Genomic DNA, 24094 nt, shown 5'->3' on the forward strand with positions numbered 1-24094 from the left:
GTCAAATACATTGTTTAGAAGAAATAAAATAAGGTCTTTAATGAAGAAAATATACTTATGACTTATTATTTCTTCGACAGGTTGCCACCAACTTTCCTCTCCGAGTAAAACTCTAAGGTACGGTACATCAGTTATACGTTTGATGTGATATCTCTAACAAGCAAAATAAATGATCAAAATACTTCATTCGGTCATGTTCAACCTGTTTTACTCCACTAGCAAAAAGTTTACAAAGAACCCCAAGGGTAGTGGGAACCACTGCCCTATTCGGTGTCATGTTAATAGATGGCATTACGGTCACACAAGCAATACCTAGTAATGACCAATCAATACTCGGCCTGCAAATACTACTTGTCACTATAGTCAAATTTGTATAGCATATTACTTGGCGAAACGAATGTTCTCAATGATATTCGTAGGTATTCAGGTGATTAAATTATTATAAATAATACGGAAATATGCCCGCGGATAAAATGAAATAAACAGTTTTAATGGGAATTCGTATAAATGTTATTGTTTATTTGAATAATTATAGTTATCTATAGGTACTTGCTATAAATGTGAGGTTATTATAGTGCTTTACATCGATAAATCATTATAAGACGTAAATAATATCAGCTGTCGTTTTATACATAAACAACTACCTAATGAATGACGGATGGTACGTTTTTAAAAGTGGTTTTTTTGTGACTGTGTTGAGTTTTATAAAATTGTGCGGGATTCAAATTGTAGCTTAAATGCATCCGATAAGTAAATATGTGATGAGTAAATTAAAATAATGTAATTTAGTATACATAGCATAATAAATACATTGTGTCAAAAGACTTTCTTTCCGTTAGAGGTGTAGAAACTTAACTTAAAACAAAGAACTTAATTCATAAAAATATAAATAAATCAGTTCTAATATGTTTATCGGTAAATCTTATTTTGATTAGTTTGTGAAAATTGATTGTATATCGGTTAAAACGCATTTTAAATTTAAAGCGGCCATCTTTGTGAGTGTTGCAAACATTGTGAAAAAATAAATTCCCCGATATAATATCAGTTGTCAATAAAGTCACGTGTCGATCGAAAATATATTGAGAAATGAACAAAAATCACTGAATTGGTATGGAAACTAATGATGCGGGTGTCAACTGTGGAAAACCCATTTTAAACGATCCGAGAACCGATTATTTTTTTGAACCCATCGGACATAACGAATAAGGCACACAATCGCTCACCAAAACGGGCAAAGCTGTAGGATAATAATATATAGGAGATAATTTTGTAAATACTTGATTTTGATTATAAATAAAACCATAATTTACTAGTACAAATTTCTCAAAAAAACTATTTGTACCTGTTTTTTTTACCATATTTTGTATGTATGCACTATAAATAATCCGCCGCTTTCACTAATTGGACACTTGTCTGGTTTATGGAGTACTGTACATCTCTATTATTCCAAACGCTTTTTACATTTTCACGACTCTATTTTTATGAGCCTATGGGTGTAACCGACTAAAATCTATCCTGCGATCGACAAGTTGAACAAGTCTTATTTATACCCAGGGCTCGAAATGGAACGGAACGCACCGGAGCGCCGTTCCGGCTCGTGAAATTTGTAATATTATCACTGTCTCGTGGAAAAAATTTGTTGACCGTCTGAGCTAGATAGGCCATAGAATAGAAAATCTGACACACTTATTTTTATAAAATACATATACGATTTGATGACTATGTAAATATCTTGAGAAAATTTGACGAGCGTTCCGGTTCGTAAACTTTTCCATTTCGAGCGCTGTTTATACCTATAGATCAGTTTTCTCTCGGTTGGTTATAGAATTTCTATAATAAAGTTTGTAGGAAGAGGATAAAAATGTAGAAATAAAAGTGGCATATGATTGATTAAAAATATATTCTTTATTTTATAACCATTACACTTGAAACTACCTGGTAGTATTCTTTCACCTCAAAAATTAATAACGAGACGAAGTTGAATTTTTTACCCTTGAATACAATAATTTTCTTCTATATATTCAGTCACTTTCATCGGTGCGATAGAGTTCATTTTCGCAACTATGAATACATTACATTTCACAACAATAACAATATCAGCTAATAAATAAGTGATGAAAATATCGTAATGACAAAAATGTTAATTAATACATACACTGAAAGGAAGGATGGCAAAGCCAAAGTAGGTAACAGGTTAGTACTATCGTCTATCACACACAAGTTACAAAAAATATCACATTATAACAGCTAGAATTAGCTACCATTGCAGATGAATCCTCACATTTATTTGAGTTGATTGGAATGAAATTTCCATGCGAGTCAAGCACAAGTTCTATTAATTTCATTTCTTATAAATATATTGTTAATTTATTATTAAATATATTACATTATGATTATTATTATAACGTATTTTATAAGTAGCTTCGATTTGCTTAAGTCATTCTAAAATTTAGAGTTAAAATTAATAAACCGTGGGAATATTATAATAAAATATATTTATGGTGAACTACATAGGAAAATATACAACATTCAGCGACATTTTATAATAAATTTAGTCTCGCAAATTGTGTCGTTTTCAGCGTTGAGAATTGAGGACAAAGTATTTGATACAGTATATCGACGGCTTAGCACATAGAAATTGTAAGTTCAGTTATTGTAGAAATTGAGTCATTTACACATAAAAAGATATTGTCTCGATCAGTGACGTCCCGTGGGGGTAGGCAGATGCGTCGCTTGGGGGCGGCAGATACTCGAAGGGCGGCAAATCGAGGAGAATCATTAGGTATATATAGAAATAGCTACCTAAACTTAGTAATAACTCAAATATCTTTCCAAAAAATCAGCTTACTGGTAATATTGTCTATTGGAGCAGAGAGGCATTTATTTAAATTAGATTTGGATGACAATATGCAATAAAAAAAGGCCAGGAAAGTTTTTGTATTTTAATGGTTGAGTGTTGAGACTAATAATTATAATATATTTATGATTGAAAGTATGTGTATATTAAATACTAAGGAAAATTATTTTGTAATATTGTAAAATAATAGCATAGTAAAAATGGCGTAAAAATAATAAATCTATGTATTGCTAAATGGTACAAACCAAATGTGTCAGAAACATCAACCAAATAGGACCTCAGATTGGTGATTTGGGTAAATTTCTAACTCAATTATATAATATTTATTCACTTTTTATAACTAAAAATAATTTTGTATGTTTTAGTGATACATATTTTGTTAGTAATGTATCCATTCAACACATTTCTTAGATATTGGAATCATTAAAGGATGATAAGAAATACTGTTTTAAAAAATGGGGCGCCATTTTGGTGCTGCATAGGGGCGGCATTTTGTCTAGGGATGACACCGATCTCAATCAAATACATAATATCATGTCCATTTTAAATTTGATTTTTTCAAAACATACAAAGCCGGATGGATATAAATAACATCTGCACACTAACCCGTCAATATACAAGAAATGCATGATAAATGATCGGTGAAGTTAGCACAAAAATTACTAGCATACTATTTACATGATTTTACAATTTGAATGAAAGATATATTTATTTTTATAAAAATAGCTGTTATAAAATAAAATTATATGAAAAAAAAACGCTTCAAAAAGGTAGTCACACAAAAAGATTATAATTAGATTTAAAAAATATTATTATATAGAATTATTAATAATAATATGGATGAATGATTTACATAATAATAAAATAATTAAATCTTTAGTTTTAACAATGAATATCAATTTGGAGTACGCAGCGTTTCGCAGTAAAAGAATCAGTGAAGTATAATTAAAAATTTACATAAATATCTTAATAATTGTAATATTTTCTTTGAACGGACATAATGTTGTACAATCACAGTAATACACTTAGCAAATAGCTGACGGATAATACACCACAAACAAAAACAAATAATATTGAAGATAAATAAAAAAATCAGTCGTAATTACATGAAAAGCAGTTGGACCCGACACGATTACTTGTTCATTTGAACACATTCACATCTTATGTATATTGTGATATAATATTCTAAGTAGATGTCCAATAGTTATCAAATGAGTCCTCATTTAACACTGGTAACATATAATATTTTGACAGTATACAATAGCTTTGAATAACTCAACATCAGAGAAAAATGAATAATATTGATATAATAACTAAAAATATGTAGTAATTGGGCCCATCTCCAAAGAAATCGCTAAATCAAATCAAATTATGTGCCATACATTTGTTTACATTCTAGCCAAAAATCATTACACATCACATAATTTTTGAACTGGCATGATGTGTTTAATCGCTAATATCAATATCTTAAAATGAAGATTTTAGGATAACGCTACTTTTCTAGAGATGGGCTCAATTACAATAATCAACACACAATAATATCAATCAATGATGGAGTTGAGTTTTATGAGTGTCTTATAATAAAATCCTGTGATTTAGATTTGTTTCATAATAGCGTAATCGAATTCTTGATGGTGAACTAACCTACTCTACATTTATAAATTTCAGAGATATAGACTTTTATTATGTCTCGTTGGACATTTTAACCTTTCTAACGCGGCAACTGACTTTAGTCAGCCTATACGCGCGAGTCATCCGCGCGTCAGCTGACTAAAGTCATTTCGATTTTCGTTTGCCTAGTACTCCTTTCGGCCAGGCGCGAATAATTCGAACATTGATTTAATTTATTCAGAAATCATCCTTCTCTTGACATCTGTCAATGGATAGCCTAAACTTTTGTTCTATCTAATTTAAATAAATATTTTTCGGGAGCGTGTCTTGAATAAAAAAATATCAGTCATCGGGCCAATTCAAATTTGCCGCGTATATAGTGTCTTATCGCTTCTTAGTGCATGTGCGTCGAAGACATTTGACTGACGTGTTTGTAACGATACGAGTTTGCGATATAATAAGTTATATTGTTTTTTAATGATTGAAAAACTATTTGGTGCGTAAACTGTTAAATAGAATATTCGAAATTTACATTGATCAAAGTGAATTTACAAAATATTTTTACAAAAGGAATGCTTTTGGAGATTGCATTCATTCGCCTATCTGCTATTATATTATCCGCGAGTAAATAGTTTCGGAAAATAATTTGAACAAGGTGTCATTTAAATATACCTAGGAGTCCGCGATTCAATATGTCTCTTTGTTTATCATTGATTAACATTTTTAAATACTATTTTCTGGTTATAGAATTAGGTGAAACAGACAAAAATTATTTATTTACCCTAGTTATCAGCCATTTATAAAGAAAAGACACGAACAATCAGATGCCCGTTCCCGCATAAATGCGGAAATTGTCGTATTACGCTACACCAGGTCCCGCGCTACTGAATTTTTATACACTGCGCGGCAAATCATCGTCTGCTGGTGTGAGACAGACACTTGAGAATTATTTTTTTCGTAACACTATTCAAAAGGGTTTGATTCATGACTACTATTTTTTTTTATGGAGAATTCTTCTTATATTTATAGTCGAAAATAACTCGAGTTACTTACTATCATGTCATTATAATAAAATAAGAGATTACCTATTCTAGTACCAGTGGGTCTATTCTATACTTATCGACCGCTAAAGTGATAAAGTAATAAATATTATCATACTTAGGGTAGGTTTGTATCAAAATGTTAGCACTTATTGTAACAATTACACGAAGTTGGTTTTTATTGTTGCAATAAGTGCTATATTTTAACAGCACCTATCTTGCTGCTGTTGAAATATCGCACTTATTGCAACAATAAAAACCAACTTCGTGTAATTGTTACAATAAGTGCTAATATTTTGATACAAACCTACCCTAAGTTTGATACTATTTATCACTTTAGTGTTCGATAAGTATAGAATAGACCCACAGGTTATTGAAGTAATATAATAAAAAAAAAACAAATGAACTTGAAAATAAAATTGTGGTGACTATAAAGCATTTAGAAGTGCAAAAAGTGTTTGAAATTTAATATTTTACGAATTGTAATAGCCTAATAGGTATTCGAAAAATAAACCGTTTTGTTATAAACTATGTGTCATTCGATTCCATTCAGTTCGGGGTCAATGGTAGGTACAAACCAGGCACTGGTGGTAAGTACATTACTCTCAAATAGCCAGTAGTTCTCAAGGATGATTTATTTATACTCGACCTGCAGTGCTGCAATGTGTATGGGAGTTCAAATAAAAGTTACACAGTTTGAGATGTCCTGGATGCTATAAAAATGAGCTATTTATGACTGATATTTTTTTAACACACTCAACAAAAATGCTCATAAAAGTCATAAACCATATTATTATTCATTATGTGTATGACATATTTGTCGAAATCGTAGCCGTAGACTATAATACTGAACTGTTCTTACACTTGTTAATCTGTCATCGACGCATTAGTCCAGCACCATTTCGTAAGTGTCATGGCGCCGCTCGAGTAAGCCGGCATTTTTTCAATGAAGAAATCTTGTTCGTGATTTCTTATCAGTTTTAGGCGACGAATGTTTATTTTTAGAGTCACATAAAATATTAGGTTCTGTCATAATCATTTTTGAACTTGACTCCGATTTTTTACTACTCTATTTGTGTATGTTTGACTGACATTTATTACGATTTATTGATGCTTGAAATAACAACGCGCACTGTTGTACTAAGTCGGGATTCGTAACGCTTAGAAAGGGTTAATATATAAATAATATTTTTTTTTCAACAGATGACTATTAAAACATTTAGATCTCTCACTAACTACCATAAATCATTTGGTATTTTAAAAATAGTTTGGTCAAATATAATCCTTTTTTAAATATATGGAGTGGGTTAGTTCACCACCAAAGCGACTAATTGAGGAGCTGACGATTAAAGAGAACCAAGTGCCTAGAACTAACGATGTTGACTAAATCGACTTCAAAGTTAAATACGCGATCACAAATTCTACAATACTGTTTTCAACATTCTATAAATAAGGTCTACTTCTTAAATGACATTATTCCTTGTCGAGAATAAAATTTTGATATTTCTTTACGTCTATTACTGTGTCTATTACGTAATTTAGCTATTATAGTAGTTGCTATGAAAATAATAACATTTTATGCAGAGGAGTTAATGGAATGTATCTACCTAAACCAATGTTAGGGGTAAAATGCTTATAATTTTTCATATAACACAATTACATGATTGAATCCATTTTCACGCATAAATAAATTTGTAGTGTTGTGGATGCTGCTCCGAACTCATTGTTTTAACGTAGAATACGTTAATTGACAAGATCTACCTAAACGTCTTTTTACTAATGAAATAAAAAAAAATCTTTGGTGCAATAGGCAGGGTTCGGTACCATTTTTACAGCAAGCACAACTTCCACGGCAGGTCCAGATGGTTTGCATCTCGGCTACCGGTGCAGTCAGGCAGAGACAAAAATAAGTTTTTATACTAGCCCAGAACAAAATGTGGTATTCCACAAATAAAATTTTCATGAAAACTATTTATTAATATGGCATGTGTATCAGTTTAATCCTCAGTTCCTCAATTATATTATTAATGTAATGAAATTAATTTTGGAAATTTCCATAATTTTATTAATATTGCACATTATGTATATTCTTGTAAGAAAGAATGGTTGATCTATGATCAGTAAAATACAATACACTGAAGATGTATATTATACGAAAATCTAGGAACACATTTTTGATAACTGTTATTTATTTTATCCAATGATAAATTTTGTTAAGACTCTGATAATATTTTAATTTTTGGCATTGTGTCATAGCTCTGGCGATCTATTGTATGAAACATAATGGTGTATTTATATATTTTTATTAAATTATTATATTGACTTGCTGTACTTGAATGCACATTAGTGAAGTGGAGAGTTGATTAATGAAAATAATTAAAGAGAGAAAAATTTGAGAAACGCAGCAGGGGGAATGGGGTGGGGAGGCAGCGGACCCCCCGCTTCTTTTACTCTTTCTCGATATTCCGGGCACTGTAACACAAGGAAAAAACATTATAATTATAAATATACCACATTAAAAATTGATTGTATTAATAGAAAGCAAGACATAGTCGAAACGGTGCCGAGTGAAAAAAAAACAATGCAATATAGGCTTGATGTGAGTGACTTGTGTAATTCCTACACACTAGAAGAAATCACATCTATAATAAGGATAAATTATTCCACTTTAGTAAATCGAAAAATAGTAAAAAAAAAAACAACATTGGAGTTTTATCAATTTTATTGGATGTCAACTCTTCAGTATTTTTATTGTGGTTGAAAAATTAATATTCCGTACGTTGATATATTGCAAAGTGGTGGCTATAAAATATTGTCTATAACTGCCATCTTTGACAGCCTTTTAACATTACATTATTACATAATTATTAGGTACACACTAACATGCTTATGCGATTTTTTATATATTGTTTATTTAAATATTATTCTGTATAATGAAGGCACAATGTATTTGGCCGCCCATTTGTGTGCAATAATTGATGCGGTCTATCCTTTTACAAGCAATTATAACAGCTAATGAATATGATAATAAGTCATGAAAGCTTAGTATTCAAAAAGATCAATGTACTTATGCAGTAATTAATAAGAGCATCCATTTATAATAGGTTTATAGTTACAGGGTAGATTTTGGTGATATCTGTACATTTAATAATTTTTTTAGTGAATCTAAAAGTGTGTTCGAAATGCCTGCAGTTTTTGACTGATGTGGGTTTTGACTATCATTAATTTTGTCTCCGTTATATTTTTTCAGTGTCACTTTCATGTGTTTATATATAATAATATAATCTATATAGCAGTGGCGTGTGGTACATAAATCCTGTGAATGCACCGCATGCCTTTTTATTCCAAAATATTTATTATAATAGTTTAAGTACCTACCCACAAAAACAATAAATAAATTCAATGAATTACTAGCTGCCTGGTACTGCTCCCTATGATAACAATTAATGTGCTGTGGTGTGGGACTAGTAGAATTTTTAGTAGAATATTTATATAGAATTCTTTAGTAGAATATTTTTCATGCTTTGCAAGCAGTTCCTTATTATTTTGATACAGCGTGGTCAACTTATAATTTCATTCGAAACTAATGACAGTACAATTACATTTATTTGTTTTGATAATCTTTCATCGAGTATTCAGTAGAAATAATGTATTTAAAATTGGAACATAGGCATATGCTTTTGAAGAGCATGCCTGATCTCAATAGAAACCCGCACGCCATTGTCATATAGCTATATCAAAAATCCACTTTGATTTTATTTAATCTGAACAATTTAATTGGAAAGTTTCAAGCAATTAATTGATGAAGGAATATAATAATTACCTCATCGGCAATACACGGATGGCCTAAAGATCTCCAGAATAAACATTTGCAATGTCTACAGAGCGATAATGTCTCAGCATACTGCACGTCTTCTCGTAATCCAAAAGATCTAAAACAAAGTAAAACTATAATTAAATTCCAATCAGCAAATACCTATTGATAACTAAGATTTTGGACTATACTATAAGGAGTCAGAATAATTCTGATGACCTTCCTTGAACATGTAGGATACAAATAGAAAAATTATAATCTGTGGACAAAAAATAATTTAACTCGTAATTTTTCATTAACATAACGTGTGCTCCCATAAAATAAAATTGGCTGTGGTGTGGGTTACCTCAAGACTTTCATCTTTTAAAAGCCACCTACTTCTACGTCTAAAAACTTTTGTTTTATGTAGTGATAGTCGTATACATTAATGCAAGACGTTTTGCATGCAATTAGAAAATACCTACTTTAGAACACACTAAGTGTGAATCTTGCTATATATGAATCTGTAATGTGAAACGACCTAAAGCTAATTCAATCATTAGCCTTGATTTGATTTGATTGAAAACAAAAAAGTAGCTACGTTTTGTGAAGAATGTAAATCAGTGAATGGTATAATTACTTTCTCAGAGAGTGATATACTGCCCGCCAGTCGACCTTGTCTTCTGGTTGTATATTTAGTTTGGTAAAGGCGCAGTCAATTTGTGACGGAGTAAAATGGAATGAGACCAGCTCCCGCCAGATCCTTTGTTCGGCGCAAACGGAAGCCATGACGCCCCACGCCTCTGCACTAGCCTGAAAAGAAATTCCAATATACAGTACAGTACGTATCAATGTTCCCTCTAATTTTACGTTACATGTGCACAAAAAATCTAGATGTGCAATGTGTTCTCAGACAGACATGAATAAAGCCATGATATTGTTCAATTCACGAAAACTTTCTAGAGGCTTCATACAAAATATAGTGTTTCTTACTGAATAATATTTTTAAAGGACTTACTAACCACATTCAGCGCTTTAATTCCATTGTACCCATCGCGAGTCGAATGTATTCTAATGTGATACATTTCACTCATGGTGGATACAATGGAAAAATGCGCAGGGATGAGCATAGCTTTCCTTAGCTTCACAATCTAAATTTACTGCGAAAAAATCAACTCACGTGCAGCGGTTCGAATAACTATAGTTCACAATAGTGCCATTGCCGCACCTCAAGTTACAACTACCGCTATCTACCCTAATGTTTCCTAAATTAATACTGTGCACTGAGGGGTTACCTACTTGATGAAAATTGAATTTAATTATTTTATAATAATATTTGTAAGTTGATTATAACATTGAAATTGTAGTAAAGTTGAAGAATTATAATATACATACTTCTAAATCTTTGTGATCAGATATACGGAGTAGAACTTCTCTGATACATTCTTCTGGTAAATGCTCTAATTTAGGCACAACCTCTGGTCCAGGCTGAAACATAAACAACCCTCATTATTAACGAATGAATCAGTAATTGGTATAAAAAATGCTGTAAATACAGTGGAATCACACTAATCCGGCGTTAAATAAAATCTGATGATACCAGATTTTTGGAATGTATGAAAAACTATAAAATAAAGAAATAAAAAGAAAATGATATTTCCTACATACGAATTCGATAAATCAGTTTTTTGGGTTGTAGCAAAATATAATATTTTTCGATTACTATGATTATTTTCATACACTAAAACCTTATCTAAAAACTTTCTTCCGTAGGTTAAGCAAAACAAAAATGTCTCCAGAGAGCACTGGATTACTAGACTTCTGAAATGCTGGATTTGTGATATATTTTCAAAGGGCCTATAGTTGTAACACATGTAAAACAAAATGCATTTATAACAGTTAATTTTACTTGATGGTAATATCAACAGAACACAATATTGACAATCATTCTAGGTATACCTCATTGAAATTTAAGCGTTCAGCAATATTGTTTATTCTGCGGATAGTGTTACGGTGGTGACCCCACAGGGCTGGGCTTCCCAGAGGGCGGCCCCAGCACGAACGCCTCTCGTGTTCGCACAAGCTTCCCAAAGCTCCCAGAAGCACTCGCAGTGCGCGAGGATTCTGCTGAGATGCGCTTACTGAAAACAGTTACAACTTATTATGAAAGATGTTGGAAAACATCTTAATATCTCATTATTCTGTGATTTCAGTAATAGAAGATAAACAATCACAAATCCCAAGCTTTGAGAAAATGCATAAATATATTGTGACCTCACCGAGTCAAACTCAGGGCCCCCGGATGAAAACCAGCGTCTTACAAACTGTTCAAATCAGTACTGATCTTATCCCTCTCTATTATTGTAATCTTATGTTAGCCACTGTGTTGTGTTGATATAGTTGGTAATGTCTGGATTAAAAAAATTCAAATGGCTTTTGAATTTAAAATACAGTAGAACCTCGATATAACAAACCACAATAATTATAATGAACAAAATATCCAGTCAAATGTGTAAATTCTTAAAAATATTCTGTAAATGTTATACATGTTTAAATCCAAGTGTCACCGCTAGTAAACAATGTTCTGCGCATGATAGTCACGTCACACCTCTCGCATTCGCAATGTCGTCTTGCTCATAAACTGAATGTAGCACTGATGTTTGGAACGCTGGCTGCTAATTCACACAGCTGCGCAGCAGTTTAATTTGTTTACTCGAAGTGAATGGATGCATTTATTATTCCATTCAATAAGTCTAAATTGTAAATTACAATCAAACACATCGTATGAAATTGGCACATGAAACTTTACGTGAAGAAGCATTATTAAAGTGGTATGCACAATAACGTTTCAGTGGGGTTCTGGTTAAGGCAGTTGAATTGAAATCTGCTGCATTAAATTAGAAAATGAGGTTCTACTATATTATGTATTTATCGTGAAATTTAGATATATTGTCACTTTTCCTTTTTGGAGTAATAAAAATAAAGAAGTATATTTTTGTCAGAACCAGCGTTTCCTTGAATTCTGAACAAAGCACATAGATATTCTTGCGATTCATCCCATTTCAATAACACAGGACTAGTGTGGAGTGCTTTATCTAATAATATAAAAGAGACATTAATTACATCACTAAACTGATTGTTCGTTTCGACCAGGCTGTCAGTGGGAATCATTGTTTCAAAAATAAAAGAAACTAGATAATATCAGTAAGATACCTTGCATTGCGACTTCTTCTAACATTGTAAGGAGTACTTTCTGAGCATCGCCAGGCAGCGCTGTCAGTTTCTGCCCGGCCATAAGTAGCTGCAGCAGAGCGCAAATATAATTAAATCGTCGCACATCTCGAACTGCGCTCATAAAATCTAATCTGCGGACAGCCTCTGAAAGACCATTGAATCCTGCAATCTGAAATACAAATACAACAACATTAAACCCATTTATAGCTCAAAATAAAAAAAAATTAAGACAGCAGACGTTGAGGTTTAAGATAGTTGTAGTTTTAAATTTTGCGACTGTGTTTTACATTATGGAGATAATATAAATAATACAATATGTCAGTGCTATATGGAGTGTAAACGGTGGAAGCAGGGTTATGCATGTGAAAGAGTGGAGAGATTTTTAGTTCCCTAGATCGATGCCAAGGTCACAGCCATGATATTACATTGGTCTGTCAACAGTTAAGCTGCGTTGACACGATCCAAGTACACTTGCACCGAGCGCCATCCAAGCGCACTCGTACGGAACATCTTCATACAAATTACTCCTATCCAAGCTACTTGGACCGCGTCCTACTCACCCAAGCTAACTTGGATAGGAATAATTAGTATGAAGATGTCTCATACGAGTGCGCTCGGTCCAAGTCAACTTGGATCGTACTTGGATCGTGTCAACGCGGCTTTATTCCAACATTGCTAATTTCTGGACCTGCATATTTATTCTATACACAAGACTGCTTTCGGCCGCTACGGCAGCTATGGGTAGGTTTGTATCGAACTATTAGCACTTATTGTAACAATTACAATAAATTAGCCGTCTAAACAGACAAAACTGTCTATCTCACTGAAAAATTTAACACACCCAAGAGAGGTGCTATTAAAACATAGCACTTACTGTAACAATTACAACTAACTTATTGTAATTGTTACAATGAGTGCTACATAATATTTCGATACAAACCTACCCTAGATAGCTGCTGTAGTGGCCGAAAGCAGTCTTGTTGTATAGAATAGATGCGCTGAGAGGTATATTGAGTTATTCGAAAAATGCAACATCCTCAGTTGAGGTTACAAATAAAATTATCTAATTTAAAATGCATGCGATTTCAATTGAATAGATTCACTACATAGATTTATTGTTAAATAAAATAATGGTGGACAAACATAATAAGAGAATGTTTTAACATTTTTCATTATGATTATTTTTTAATTTAAAGAACCATTGAACCTAGCATATAAATATCATGATAAAATCATCATCATGTCAAGAACAAATACTACTTGGGTCTATTGCAGCGCTCGAAATGGAGAATTTTACGAACCGGAGCGCTCGATAATTTATGAAAATATTAACATTGTTATCTAACTGTACTTGTATTTTATTAAAATAAGTGTGTTAGATTTTTTTTATTATATGGCATATCTAGCTCAGATGGTCAAATTAATATGTCTACGAGACGGAGCAATAACTTTGGGGATTTTATGAACCAGAACGGCGCTCCAGTGTGCTCCGGCTCATTTCGAGCCCTGGTCTATTAGCTAAGACAATTTAAGTCTCATCTACTATTACGCCGAACAAGACACTAGTAAAGCCTGGGCTTACCTAATCTTTGGAAACTTAGATATTAACTTTGCGAAATGAACGAACCCTGACCATTCTTGAAAGAAAAATTCTCCACCGTATTTATGGCTTAATCACGCACGGCGACAATTGAATGCGAAGATACGGTGTTAAGTTCTGTAAACAGCCTTCTGAACGAAGATAACAGTGCAGTTCAATAAATTAAGATTGGGAGATTACATTATATAGCTCATGTGCATAATGAACCGACAAAGAGAGTAATGTTGAGTAATTCAATAGCACGGAGAAAAGCCAGGCCAAAAATTTGCTGGCTGACTAAATTGGAAAGCAGCCACTATGGATATGGGGAAGCAAGGACCCACAATAAGTTGTTGCATTGCAGATGATGATGGTAAAATAGTGTTGGACTTACTTCTCTTGTGCATTTTATTGTGATGCGACAATGTGGCGGTATAATTGGGAAGACGTTTCCCACAGCGCCTTCCGGTAAATCCGCATCCCTGAAACAATAATGTATTTTTTTTTACAATACTATCTTATTATAGTATTAGATAATATTATATTCATGCTTGACATAGTCATATAATTTGGAAAACGATTGGTTCGGTTTCTTTATTTACATATTAACACAAAATAATTATCGATAATAAATTAAATATCATTATTGTTGAAATGAATATGACGTGTATTATTCTAAGATAGGTACATTCATTATTCACCCAACATTGATTTGCACACCTCAAGTCATGTGACATGCATGATAATTAAGAATGCGTCCAAAAGTGAATACAAAACTAAACAAAAATTTATAATTACATTGTCCATTGTCCTTGATTCAATTTATAATGAAACATATCAAAATAATTTAATTATTAATTGTTTGAAATGATTTGTATACAAATAGATATAATAATAATATAACCAAAGATGTTGAAAAAATCTTGTAGCCTAATTGTATGAAAGTAATGGAAAAAAATAAGTCTTGTCTACAACGTGTCGAATACATCAATGTGACGTCTTTATTATTCACAAAACACACATTTCCAAATGGAGCTCCACACATTGATGGAATGCGTCATTTTAGTTTGTAAAAAAAAGAGTCATATGCAACTATTTTCACGCAGGGTATAATCCCGGAATGTCGTACTTCATCATTTATTTTGGCTTGCCGTGTGACGTTACTGCCCTCGCACAGCCTTGCCTATACATACATTAGAAAGTTTCATGTTGCGCTGAGTTTTAATTTTTTGACTATTATCCCATTCGAGACGATTTTTAATGTGCGACTGGGCTAAGAATACCGAGGAACACAAAACAATGAAAAGTGCGTTGCCTTCTAGGTGTAGCTGTAAGAAGGTACTATTCTCGAGTGTGGAGAAATATGGAATAAATTTAAACATGTGTATTTCTTGTATTTAACACCTGGCCTCAGTGGCGTGTTTAGTGATGTAGACGCCCAACGCACTGACTGATTTTGAGGCCCCCTATGATAAAAAATGAATGATGTAATTTTTGTTCACTGTTCGTATCTACCTACTTAATTAATTTAACCTATTTTTACTTCTAATCAAGAGCTATTAGAATCCCTACTTTTATGCATGGATTTTCTTATACTTAATACCTACTTTCTACTCAGTTTATGAGAAATATCCATCTTTTTTCGAATTTCAATATAATTCAATAACAGCACATTGGCAGGTTTTAACTCTTCTGAGGTCCCCTTTTAAAACGGATTGGTTGCGTCATGTTGCGTTAGGGAAACGTGCCTCTTCCTAGCCTTGACATTTATATCTTATTAATCTCTTTTCATATAAACTCTGAACTTTGACCAGGGTTTTCTTTATTTTTGACATATAAATATGGAACTTACGTTAAAGTAAAATAGCATTCAAATTTGTTTTTATAGGGAATCAGGAAGAAGATGAAACAGTAAATTTGAGCCCCTTCTTAACTCCAGGAAGTAGGGACAATAAAAATACTATAAGATAATAATAAGATACTGGGTGTTCTCTCAATACAACCTCGGTTTGCCTGATAGAGTGATACTTTTTTCTTGTTCCTGTAGTTCATCTATATTGGCCAGTATTCATTTTCATATTCGAAATAACACCACTCGTAATTTCGCATTTCTACAAAAAAATTATAATCCATTGCGGGTCAATGCAGCGTTGCATGATGCTGTCTATCATGTGGTTGATGTATTTGCTAGCACCATTTTTTTTTTTTGATAAATTATATTAAAATGTTAAATATGATAAATATAAAATTCTATAATTAATTGGTTTTTCTTCTCTATATTATTATATTCCCACTTCATTATATATTATATGGTTAAATTTCTACTATAATATAAACTATGTTATTTACTTTGCATTATGTTACATAATTTGAGTATTGTAGTATATTGAGGCCAAAATGGAATCCCAAATTTTGTCTACTGCTACTAAAATAAATAGGGTTTATCTATTTTAAAAATAGCCACCCATTACGACAAAGATACTGCCTATTACTTTGGTTTGGTACTTATGAACCTACATAATTCATATTATTTATAGACAAGGTTCATGCACAGTGCTCAGAACTCTTGAGAGATGGTCGAGAGAACACTGTTTCATGTAACTTTCTCGTATCTGAGTTGGATAATAATACCTACTGATACCTAGCCATCATATACCTACAAGTGGCTTTCTAGGAAGTTCCCAGAATCTAAATGTGAGAGATGGTACTCGTTTATGTGCAACGTACAGTAGGCACATTTTCATATTTTTCAAACGAAGAGTGCCAAGGATTACGGCCAGTGCCGGATTTAATGACGTGGAAGCCCAACGCGCTAAGTGATTTTAAAGCCTGATAAAAAAAAATCATAGACTCCAACTATAATTAAGTACCTACCTAATTATTTGTATAACATTTTACGAATTTAAAATATTAAAATAACTCCCGGCATCATCGGCATATAATGAGATTTTGACAAAGATTTTTGTATAAGTAATTTAATAATAATCACTGGTTTGAACTGTTTCGAGGCCCCTTTTTAAAATCTTCTGACGAATCGAGACCCCATTTTCAGTATGAAGGAGATGTGAATATCAAAACTTTCCAGAGTAGGTACCTCTCATGGAGAGATTTTTTTCGTCTACGGCGTTAAATAAGTTTTTCCACGGACGATATTATTTAATATTAGCGCTTCGTACATATGGGCCTCGCATTCTCTAGGACCGACCCTGTAAGTTAGACATAGAGGTATAACTAAAAGTTGGGAGCCGCTGTTCTGTGGCATTTCCGTTTTCGTAAATACCGCTTAGCAGTAGATCGTTAGGAGATTATGATGATTTTAAAAGCATTTGGCAATAATATATTTTCACTTTGGTTTGCAGCATTTTAAAAATTAAGTAAATTTCATGAGAGCATTAACCATTATCGGAAGTAGAGCATAACAACATCATAATAATTATATTATTGGTAACTATCGTCATATTTTTATTTCTTTAGAATGCGTTTTTTAAATATACCTACTTTATATTATGTATATTATTTAATAAACATTAGGTACACTATTGTGGTACAACACCAAATATTAGAAACATAGACTAAAAATCTGCTATATTTTTTTTTGACATTTAATATTTATTGATAAATTAGAGAAGAGAACATAAAAAATCTGTATCGTAAAAAGATGTTAATATATAAAAACATACAAGAGAGACCAAGGGCCTGGCCTCCACAGCGTATCTGTAATGTGTAAAAATAATTGCAGACATTTGTATCTGTTCAAACAAATTCCATTAATTCGTAAACAAATAAATGCATAATATTATAAATGTAGTGGAAAAATAAACTTTGTTTACATTGCAATAATGGTGTGTATTTCAAATACGCGTCGATGTATTTAAAGCATTGTTGTCCTGTTCTGCTAGGACGTATATAAGTGTCCGGTCAAATATTGCAACATACAATTAATAAAATGTGATTGAAAAATGAATTTTACATAAATTGCAACAAGGGTGCAATTGCAACGCTTTGCCAGAATGGCTTGCTAACGAGCCCGATCACTTGGGTCCATTCCCTGTATTCAATTATTATGAATATTTACAAGAGCACCGGTTACGAAGTTGGAGAAATCGGATTAAATGCTAAAATGTTATATAATATACGATTGTATTTTTTATTACATGACTGTCTTAATATTCTATAAATGAGGTACCTATTGTTCTCAAAAATGATCCATTATTAACATCGATATTAAATTTCTTTGTGTTTTTTTGAAGTCAGGCCAAAACATTAAAATTGGAATGCTAATAACGGCATTTCATACAAAGAGTGTAATCCATATCCAATGCTAACCCTGCTTATAACTTTTTATACGAAGCACCAAGCAGCAAGCAGTTACATTCTTTCAATCCTGATTTACGCACATGAGTTGTTTATTAAATACACAAATAACTAATATATAGGTTCACAATAATAATAATAACAATGGAAAATGTAAAATAAAATAACAATGAGTCAAAGTGTAAAATAATTAAAGTATATAAGTACACATTAATATTTATGTTATATACTTATATAGGTATATACACTAAAACTTTTAATACCCTAGGTTTCCCCCATATCTCATCCAGTACCCTGGATACCTCAAGATCCAAGAGTACTTACTACCCAAAACAGCAACTGCATTACCTCTTTGGATTTCAATACTTATTCACTCATGTACTCAGTTGAACGGTACATACTCATATAACTTGGTGACGACAGACCATGGCCCCCACAAAGGGGGGGCTGACAGGGCTCCAGCCTGGGGGCCCGGCGTGGCGAATCGACCAGATAAGTGATTTAAACACACATTACAAATTCTCTCGAATAGTAAAAAAAGTCGCTATTTATCTTCAATATTATTATTATTTAAAATTATGTGGTTGTACGATATAATTTTTAACTGTGTATCGATACTTGACATCTCCATAATTCAAATAGATGAATTCAAATATACAAAAAACACTAAAACACATTAATTTTACCGCGTACACAATTTTTTGGAAAACGCTACTGTAGAGCGTCACACTGCCTTTATCTTTAGCGATAGGTAGGGGGGCCGTCAAAGATCCTAGCCTGGGGGCCCGCTTCAGGATGTGGGGGCCATGCGACAGACAGACGTAACATTTGCCTTTGTAGACTCAGTTAAAAGAGCTCCTGAACGTAACGGTTTAACTGATCTATTCAGAAGAATGCCGCAAGTTTCACGCATAAATGTATGGGGTAATATTAAAATTGTTCCTAATTATTTTTTTACTTTATATCGTACTCATTAATCCTTAATACCTCAAGAATTATTATATATTATTTTCGGTTAAAAAATGCATCATACCGCCGAGAAGAGGTATGTAGGTACGTATTGAAAACGACTGAAATGAACGCTATCAACGGCTTCAGTGAGACGATTGCATGGGTAAATAATATTGAGTCATAAAAGTGATTATTATGAACGGCGATTGAATCAAATGAGGAAATATCAGAAGCACTTTCCATTTCTTGCCGCTCGCGTTATTATAAAACGTTACTAGACGTAAAAACATTCATGAGCAAATGCACGACGACTTTGTTACTTTGGCACTTGTAAAATGCAGACAGGCCGTCATTGTTAATTATTTATGTTATGTACCTATCAAATATCAACATGCATTATTATAACATAACCCGTACAGATGCATTTGTTACAGAATTTGCACTGCATTAGTGCATTATTTATTATCAATATAGTAAAGTTGACAACCCCGCCTCTTACAAGAATTTCCTTCACTTTTCATGTTGCTGACAGTTTTCTTAAGTATTCACCAGGTTTCGAGATATTTTATTGATACCACAGAACAATCTCCGAGTTCCCTGCTTGATACATTGGGATTGATTGACTTTTTCATTGTTATGATTCTAAAATTAAATAGTATACTGATAGGCACTCTAAAATTAGAGATTTTTTTTGGTTTCTCGAGAACATTTTTTATGGTTTGAAATACCAAATGAAAATTTTCTCTTCAGATGACAGATTGGAGACTCTGTTAGTCTTCCAAAGACGTGCCAGCGAATATTTTCCTTTAATATTCAGATGTAGATGTGGACATTTTGTGCAGGGTGTCATATTAAAACGCATTTTCAAAATTATATAAAAAAATTTAACGAGGTTGTCGCGCGACATGTTGCCAGTGTGGACCCGGCTTAATATAACCGCTCAAACATCAACATCGGTACTTGTAGGTAATGAAAATAAACACCATTAAAATTATTATATTGTGTAAGTACCTACTGTAATCTTCAACAATTATAGGATAGGGAAGAAATACATTTGAATTTATGGTTTGTATTTTATTGCTTATTGTATGGTCCTCAAAACAGCCTCGGGCATTCAAGTCCTTAAACCAGCCACTGACAGTAAGAATGTTATTTAATTACATTGATATCTAGTAAATTACCCAACTATATTCAATATACACACGCGGTGAGATTTTCTCGAGAAAAGAGAATACAAATTTCTCATAATTTTCCTCTAAATTCATTCGAATAGGTAACTTTTGAAGATGCTCGAAAGCTCTCCAATGGGGTGATCTGAAATTGATTCTACAAAATATAATATATTAGCAGCTCTTCATAGAAACTATAATTTCTACGGCGGTCTTCAAATCGTTCACTATCCGTGACGCCATTTCATCGCTATATAGATTGGTTTGTTGAATATCCGTTTTTGTCGAAATCGACCTTTAATGCAGAATGTTTTTTTTTAATCTAAATGGACCGGAACCATCATTTTCTTTAAATTGCATTATAATGAATACATCATTCATATGCTGTAAAAACAACAATTTAAATACTTCCATTTATTTAAATATAGGATAATGCAGTTTGTTTTTCGTCTCCTGAACATTTGACATTTGGTCTATTCGATAAACCAATCCTACAGCGACGATTTGGCGCCATTAAATGGCCACAAATTTTATGAGTATTATAATATTCTAAGATTATTGGGCTGAGATAGTCGTATGCTAGAATTGCCTACCCAGCATTCTTCAAATGCTGAAATGCATTGACGGCTTAAAAATAATAAACAAACAAAACCTGAGAATGTTTAACATAAATAGAAAAAATAATGACGAAATTGTAGCTTTGATGAAACACGTTTTTCATTTTCACAGCACGTGTGCGTGTCAAATAATTTTCTTGGCCAATAGACATACCTACCTAGAGAAATTAAAACATTCATATTTTATTATTGTACAAAGATTCTTTTAATGTGAACGGCGATAATTCACCCATTCATTGCAATGATAATTTAAATTAAAATATGTGTAACGATACACGTACTAAGAAATAATTGTACTTACTTAATAAAATTGTGACATTCAATGAAAGCATCAGATTAATAACATTACAAATCAATATTATGCTTTTCAATGGGCAAAGACAATTATTTACTTGAAATTAAAATATTGCCATTACTAAAATTATCTAGCTACCTATTAGTACCTACTCTGATTTAAAAAAAAAAAAAAAAACCTGCTCCGTCCTAAGCATTTGGAAATTTCAAAGTAAATTTCCAAAATTTAAAACCCCTTGTCTAAATTATGTCACATTTTTAATCCGCCCAGTTTAAAAAATGTTCGAAATTATCGATTTCAGTATAATGTTTCGACGTCACCAAACATTAAATAAGATGTCACTAATACGTAACGTTTTCACGAAATATTTAATTCTCGGAAAAAGGGAATTTTGTCGCATTTTATACAATTTGTCCCCCCCCCCCCTCTGTCTTTAGGGCGTAACGTTATAATATATGGACGATTCGGAAAAATTAACCGCACAGACGGATTCACAAGAATGTTCAACAACAATTACAATATTATATTCACTGCGATTTGAAAAAAAAATACCACATTGCGTTTCACAACAAAATAACGCTTGAAAATACAGACTGTCATACCACAAAACATCTGAAATGTAGAACTAGAGATCGCAACAATAATAATTATGTCTACCGAAGAACGTGGTAACACAATTCACATGACCGAGAGGAATGGAATCAACTTGGAGTGTACAAATTTCCGTTGTGTGGACGGACTCGGTAACACATACCTACAATAGCCAACATAACTTAACGTGTTTTAAAATAATGTATAAATAAATTTTAGATAAGTATTTATTTAGGTTGACATTTTGAAACACCGTGCAAAATTATTTTTTTATTTTCCAAGCAAAGCTTTCGTTCTGATCCAAGGGTTAATCAATTACGAAAGGTCAAATATATTATGCAGTAATATGCAGTATGTGTATCAACCACTATATTATATTATATTATGTGTGTACTACTTTGTTTCGATATTACTTCCGAGGTCTTCTAAAATGCATCGCCACGGTCGATTCTATTCAACGAGCCCGACCCGTAACAGAAATTAATGTCCATTTATTATGATTGAATGGCGCTTTATAAATTAATAATTAAATTAGTATTAATACTAGTTAAAAGCACTGGTAGTAGTTCGCTATAAAACTACTGTAAGAGAAATTGCCCATCATAATAAACATTATGAGTTATGAGTATTTACAGGATAAAAAGCATAGACAATATACTAGGTAGGTACCTACTGAACAGTTGATAAAGTTTACATAAAAAAGATCTTTCATTTCATGATGCAATAAAATTTCATTATTTTTATTGTTGCTTGTTTGTTGTGTTCTTTATTTTCGTATATATTCAAAAAATGTTCAATGTATAACATAATAGATATTATTATTATAGAATGATATTATGTAGGTAGGTATAGTTTGCGTCGGATTTGAAGACATTTTGAGCTCAAAACTAAAGGGAAGCCGCTTTGCTTTTTATTTATTTTTAGATTGCAAAGCAAGTTTTTTTCGGGCAGCATAAAAATAATAGGATGTGGGTTGTCTTCTGGGTGAGGGTGTAAGAAGGTTTACTTCTCGAGTGTGGAGAAATATGGGAACACGTGTTGAAGAATATATTATTTTCAATATTAACGTCTGTATATATTACGCTAAAGTCTGCCACGTAAACGAAACGCGCGTTCTATAAAATAATATACTTACTTAATATATTAATTATGTCCTTTTTCTGTATTTTCAGGTGAAACTGGCTTCAAAGATTTTGGTACGCGGCGATTGGATTTAGCAGTTCTATCTAATTAATCGGATTAGAACATTTGGCATTGTGTGTAAATACGTACAGAAAATGGCGGACTGTTTTTACGTTTTTCTTAGATAACTCACTCACATACTTACTGCTATTTGTATTTTTTGTGAGTGTCTATCTAAATATTATAAATAGTAATGGTAACAAAACGTTTTCATTTCGGTGTAGCCACGGAAAATAAATTTCAGAGCACATAATAATATTATGTGTGAATCTTGCTACGGATGAATGAGGCAGCGCGAAATGGTATGAAGCTAATTTTAACCATTGCTTATTAGTCGTACTTAGTCGTTGTTAAAGCTCCACTTTCCTTTATTTAGGCTCAATTTGTAAAAAAAGGTTTTATCTTCAGCTACAGCATCAATTTTATGGCAGTTTAGTAGGTACCTACGTATCTAACAATAATATTTATTAGAAAAATAAAACGAAAATCTAGCATTGGCACGAAAAAATGAGAAACAATGTAGGGAGGGCATGTAGGCATAATTATTACGAAAACAGAATAATTTAAATATAGATTTAACTATAGGTATCATGTTTAAAATGTAGAAAAACTACTTTGACGGACAAAATATCACATCAAATCGCGAATTCATGTAAAACTGAAAGGGTGATTATGTCAATAGTTAGTAGTAATGCTGTAACAACTGAAATATGACACGGATATTTGGGTAGGTATAAAATAACATTAATAACATTAACATAATATAGACGTACTCACTTATCTTTCACTGATCCTATATATCAGTTCCGAATACAATAAACACTATCTGCCCAACCTTAACACTGACCCAGAAATCAGGTT

At 32.3% G+C, this 24094-nt stretch overlaps 1 protein-coding gene across 1 annotated transcript in view; it reads right to left on the bottom strand.

The window, feature by feature from the left end:
• Nucleotides 1-6705: 6705 nt before the first annotated feature.
• LOC147063415 (F-box only protein 25) overlaps nt 6706-24094 on the bottom strand; it is a 28819-nt gene continuing 11430 nt past the window's right edge. The window contains exons 3-9 of the mRNA XM_085960132.1: nt 14509-14596; nt 12515-12704; nt 11261-11442; nt 10697-10789; nt 9942-10114; nt 9332-9440; nt 6706-7980 (exon numbers count right to left, since the gene is read on the bottom strand). Of these exons, the coding sequence (XP_085816258.1) occupies nt 7885-7980; nt 9332-9440; nt 9942-10114; nt 10697-10789; nt 11261-11442; nt 12515-12704; nt 14509-14596 (931 nt within the window). The 3' untranslated portion in view covers nt 6706-7884. The remainder of the gene's footprint in view (nt 7981-9331; nt 9441-9941; nt 10115-10696; nt 10790-11260; nt 11443-12514; nt 12705-14508; nt 14597-24094) is intronic.

This window comes from Rhyacophila brunnea, unplaced genomic scaffold (assembly GCF_057557595.1).
Source record: "Rhyacophila brunnea isolate RB1 unplaced genomic scaffold, BYU_Rbru_1.0 scaffold_9, whole genome shotgun sequence".
NCBI classification, from domain to species: Eukaryota; Metazoa; Arthropoda; class Insecta; order Trichoptera; family Rhyacophilidae; genus Rhyacophila; species Rhyacophila brunnea.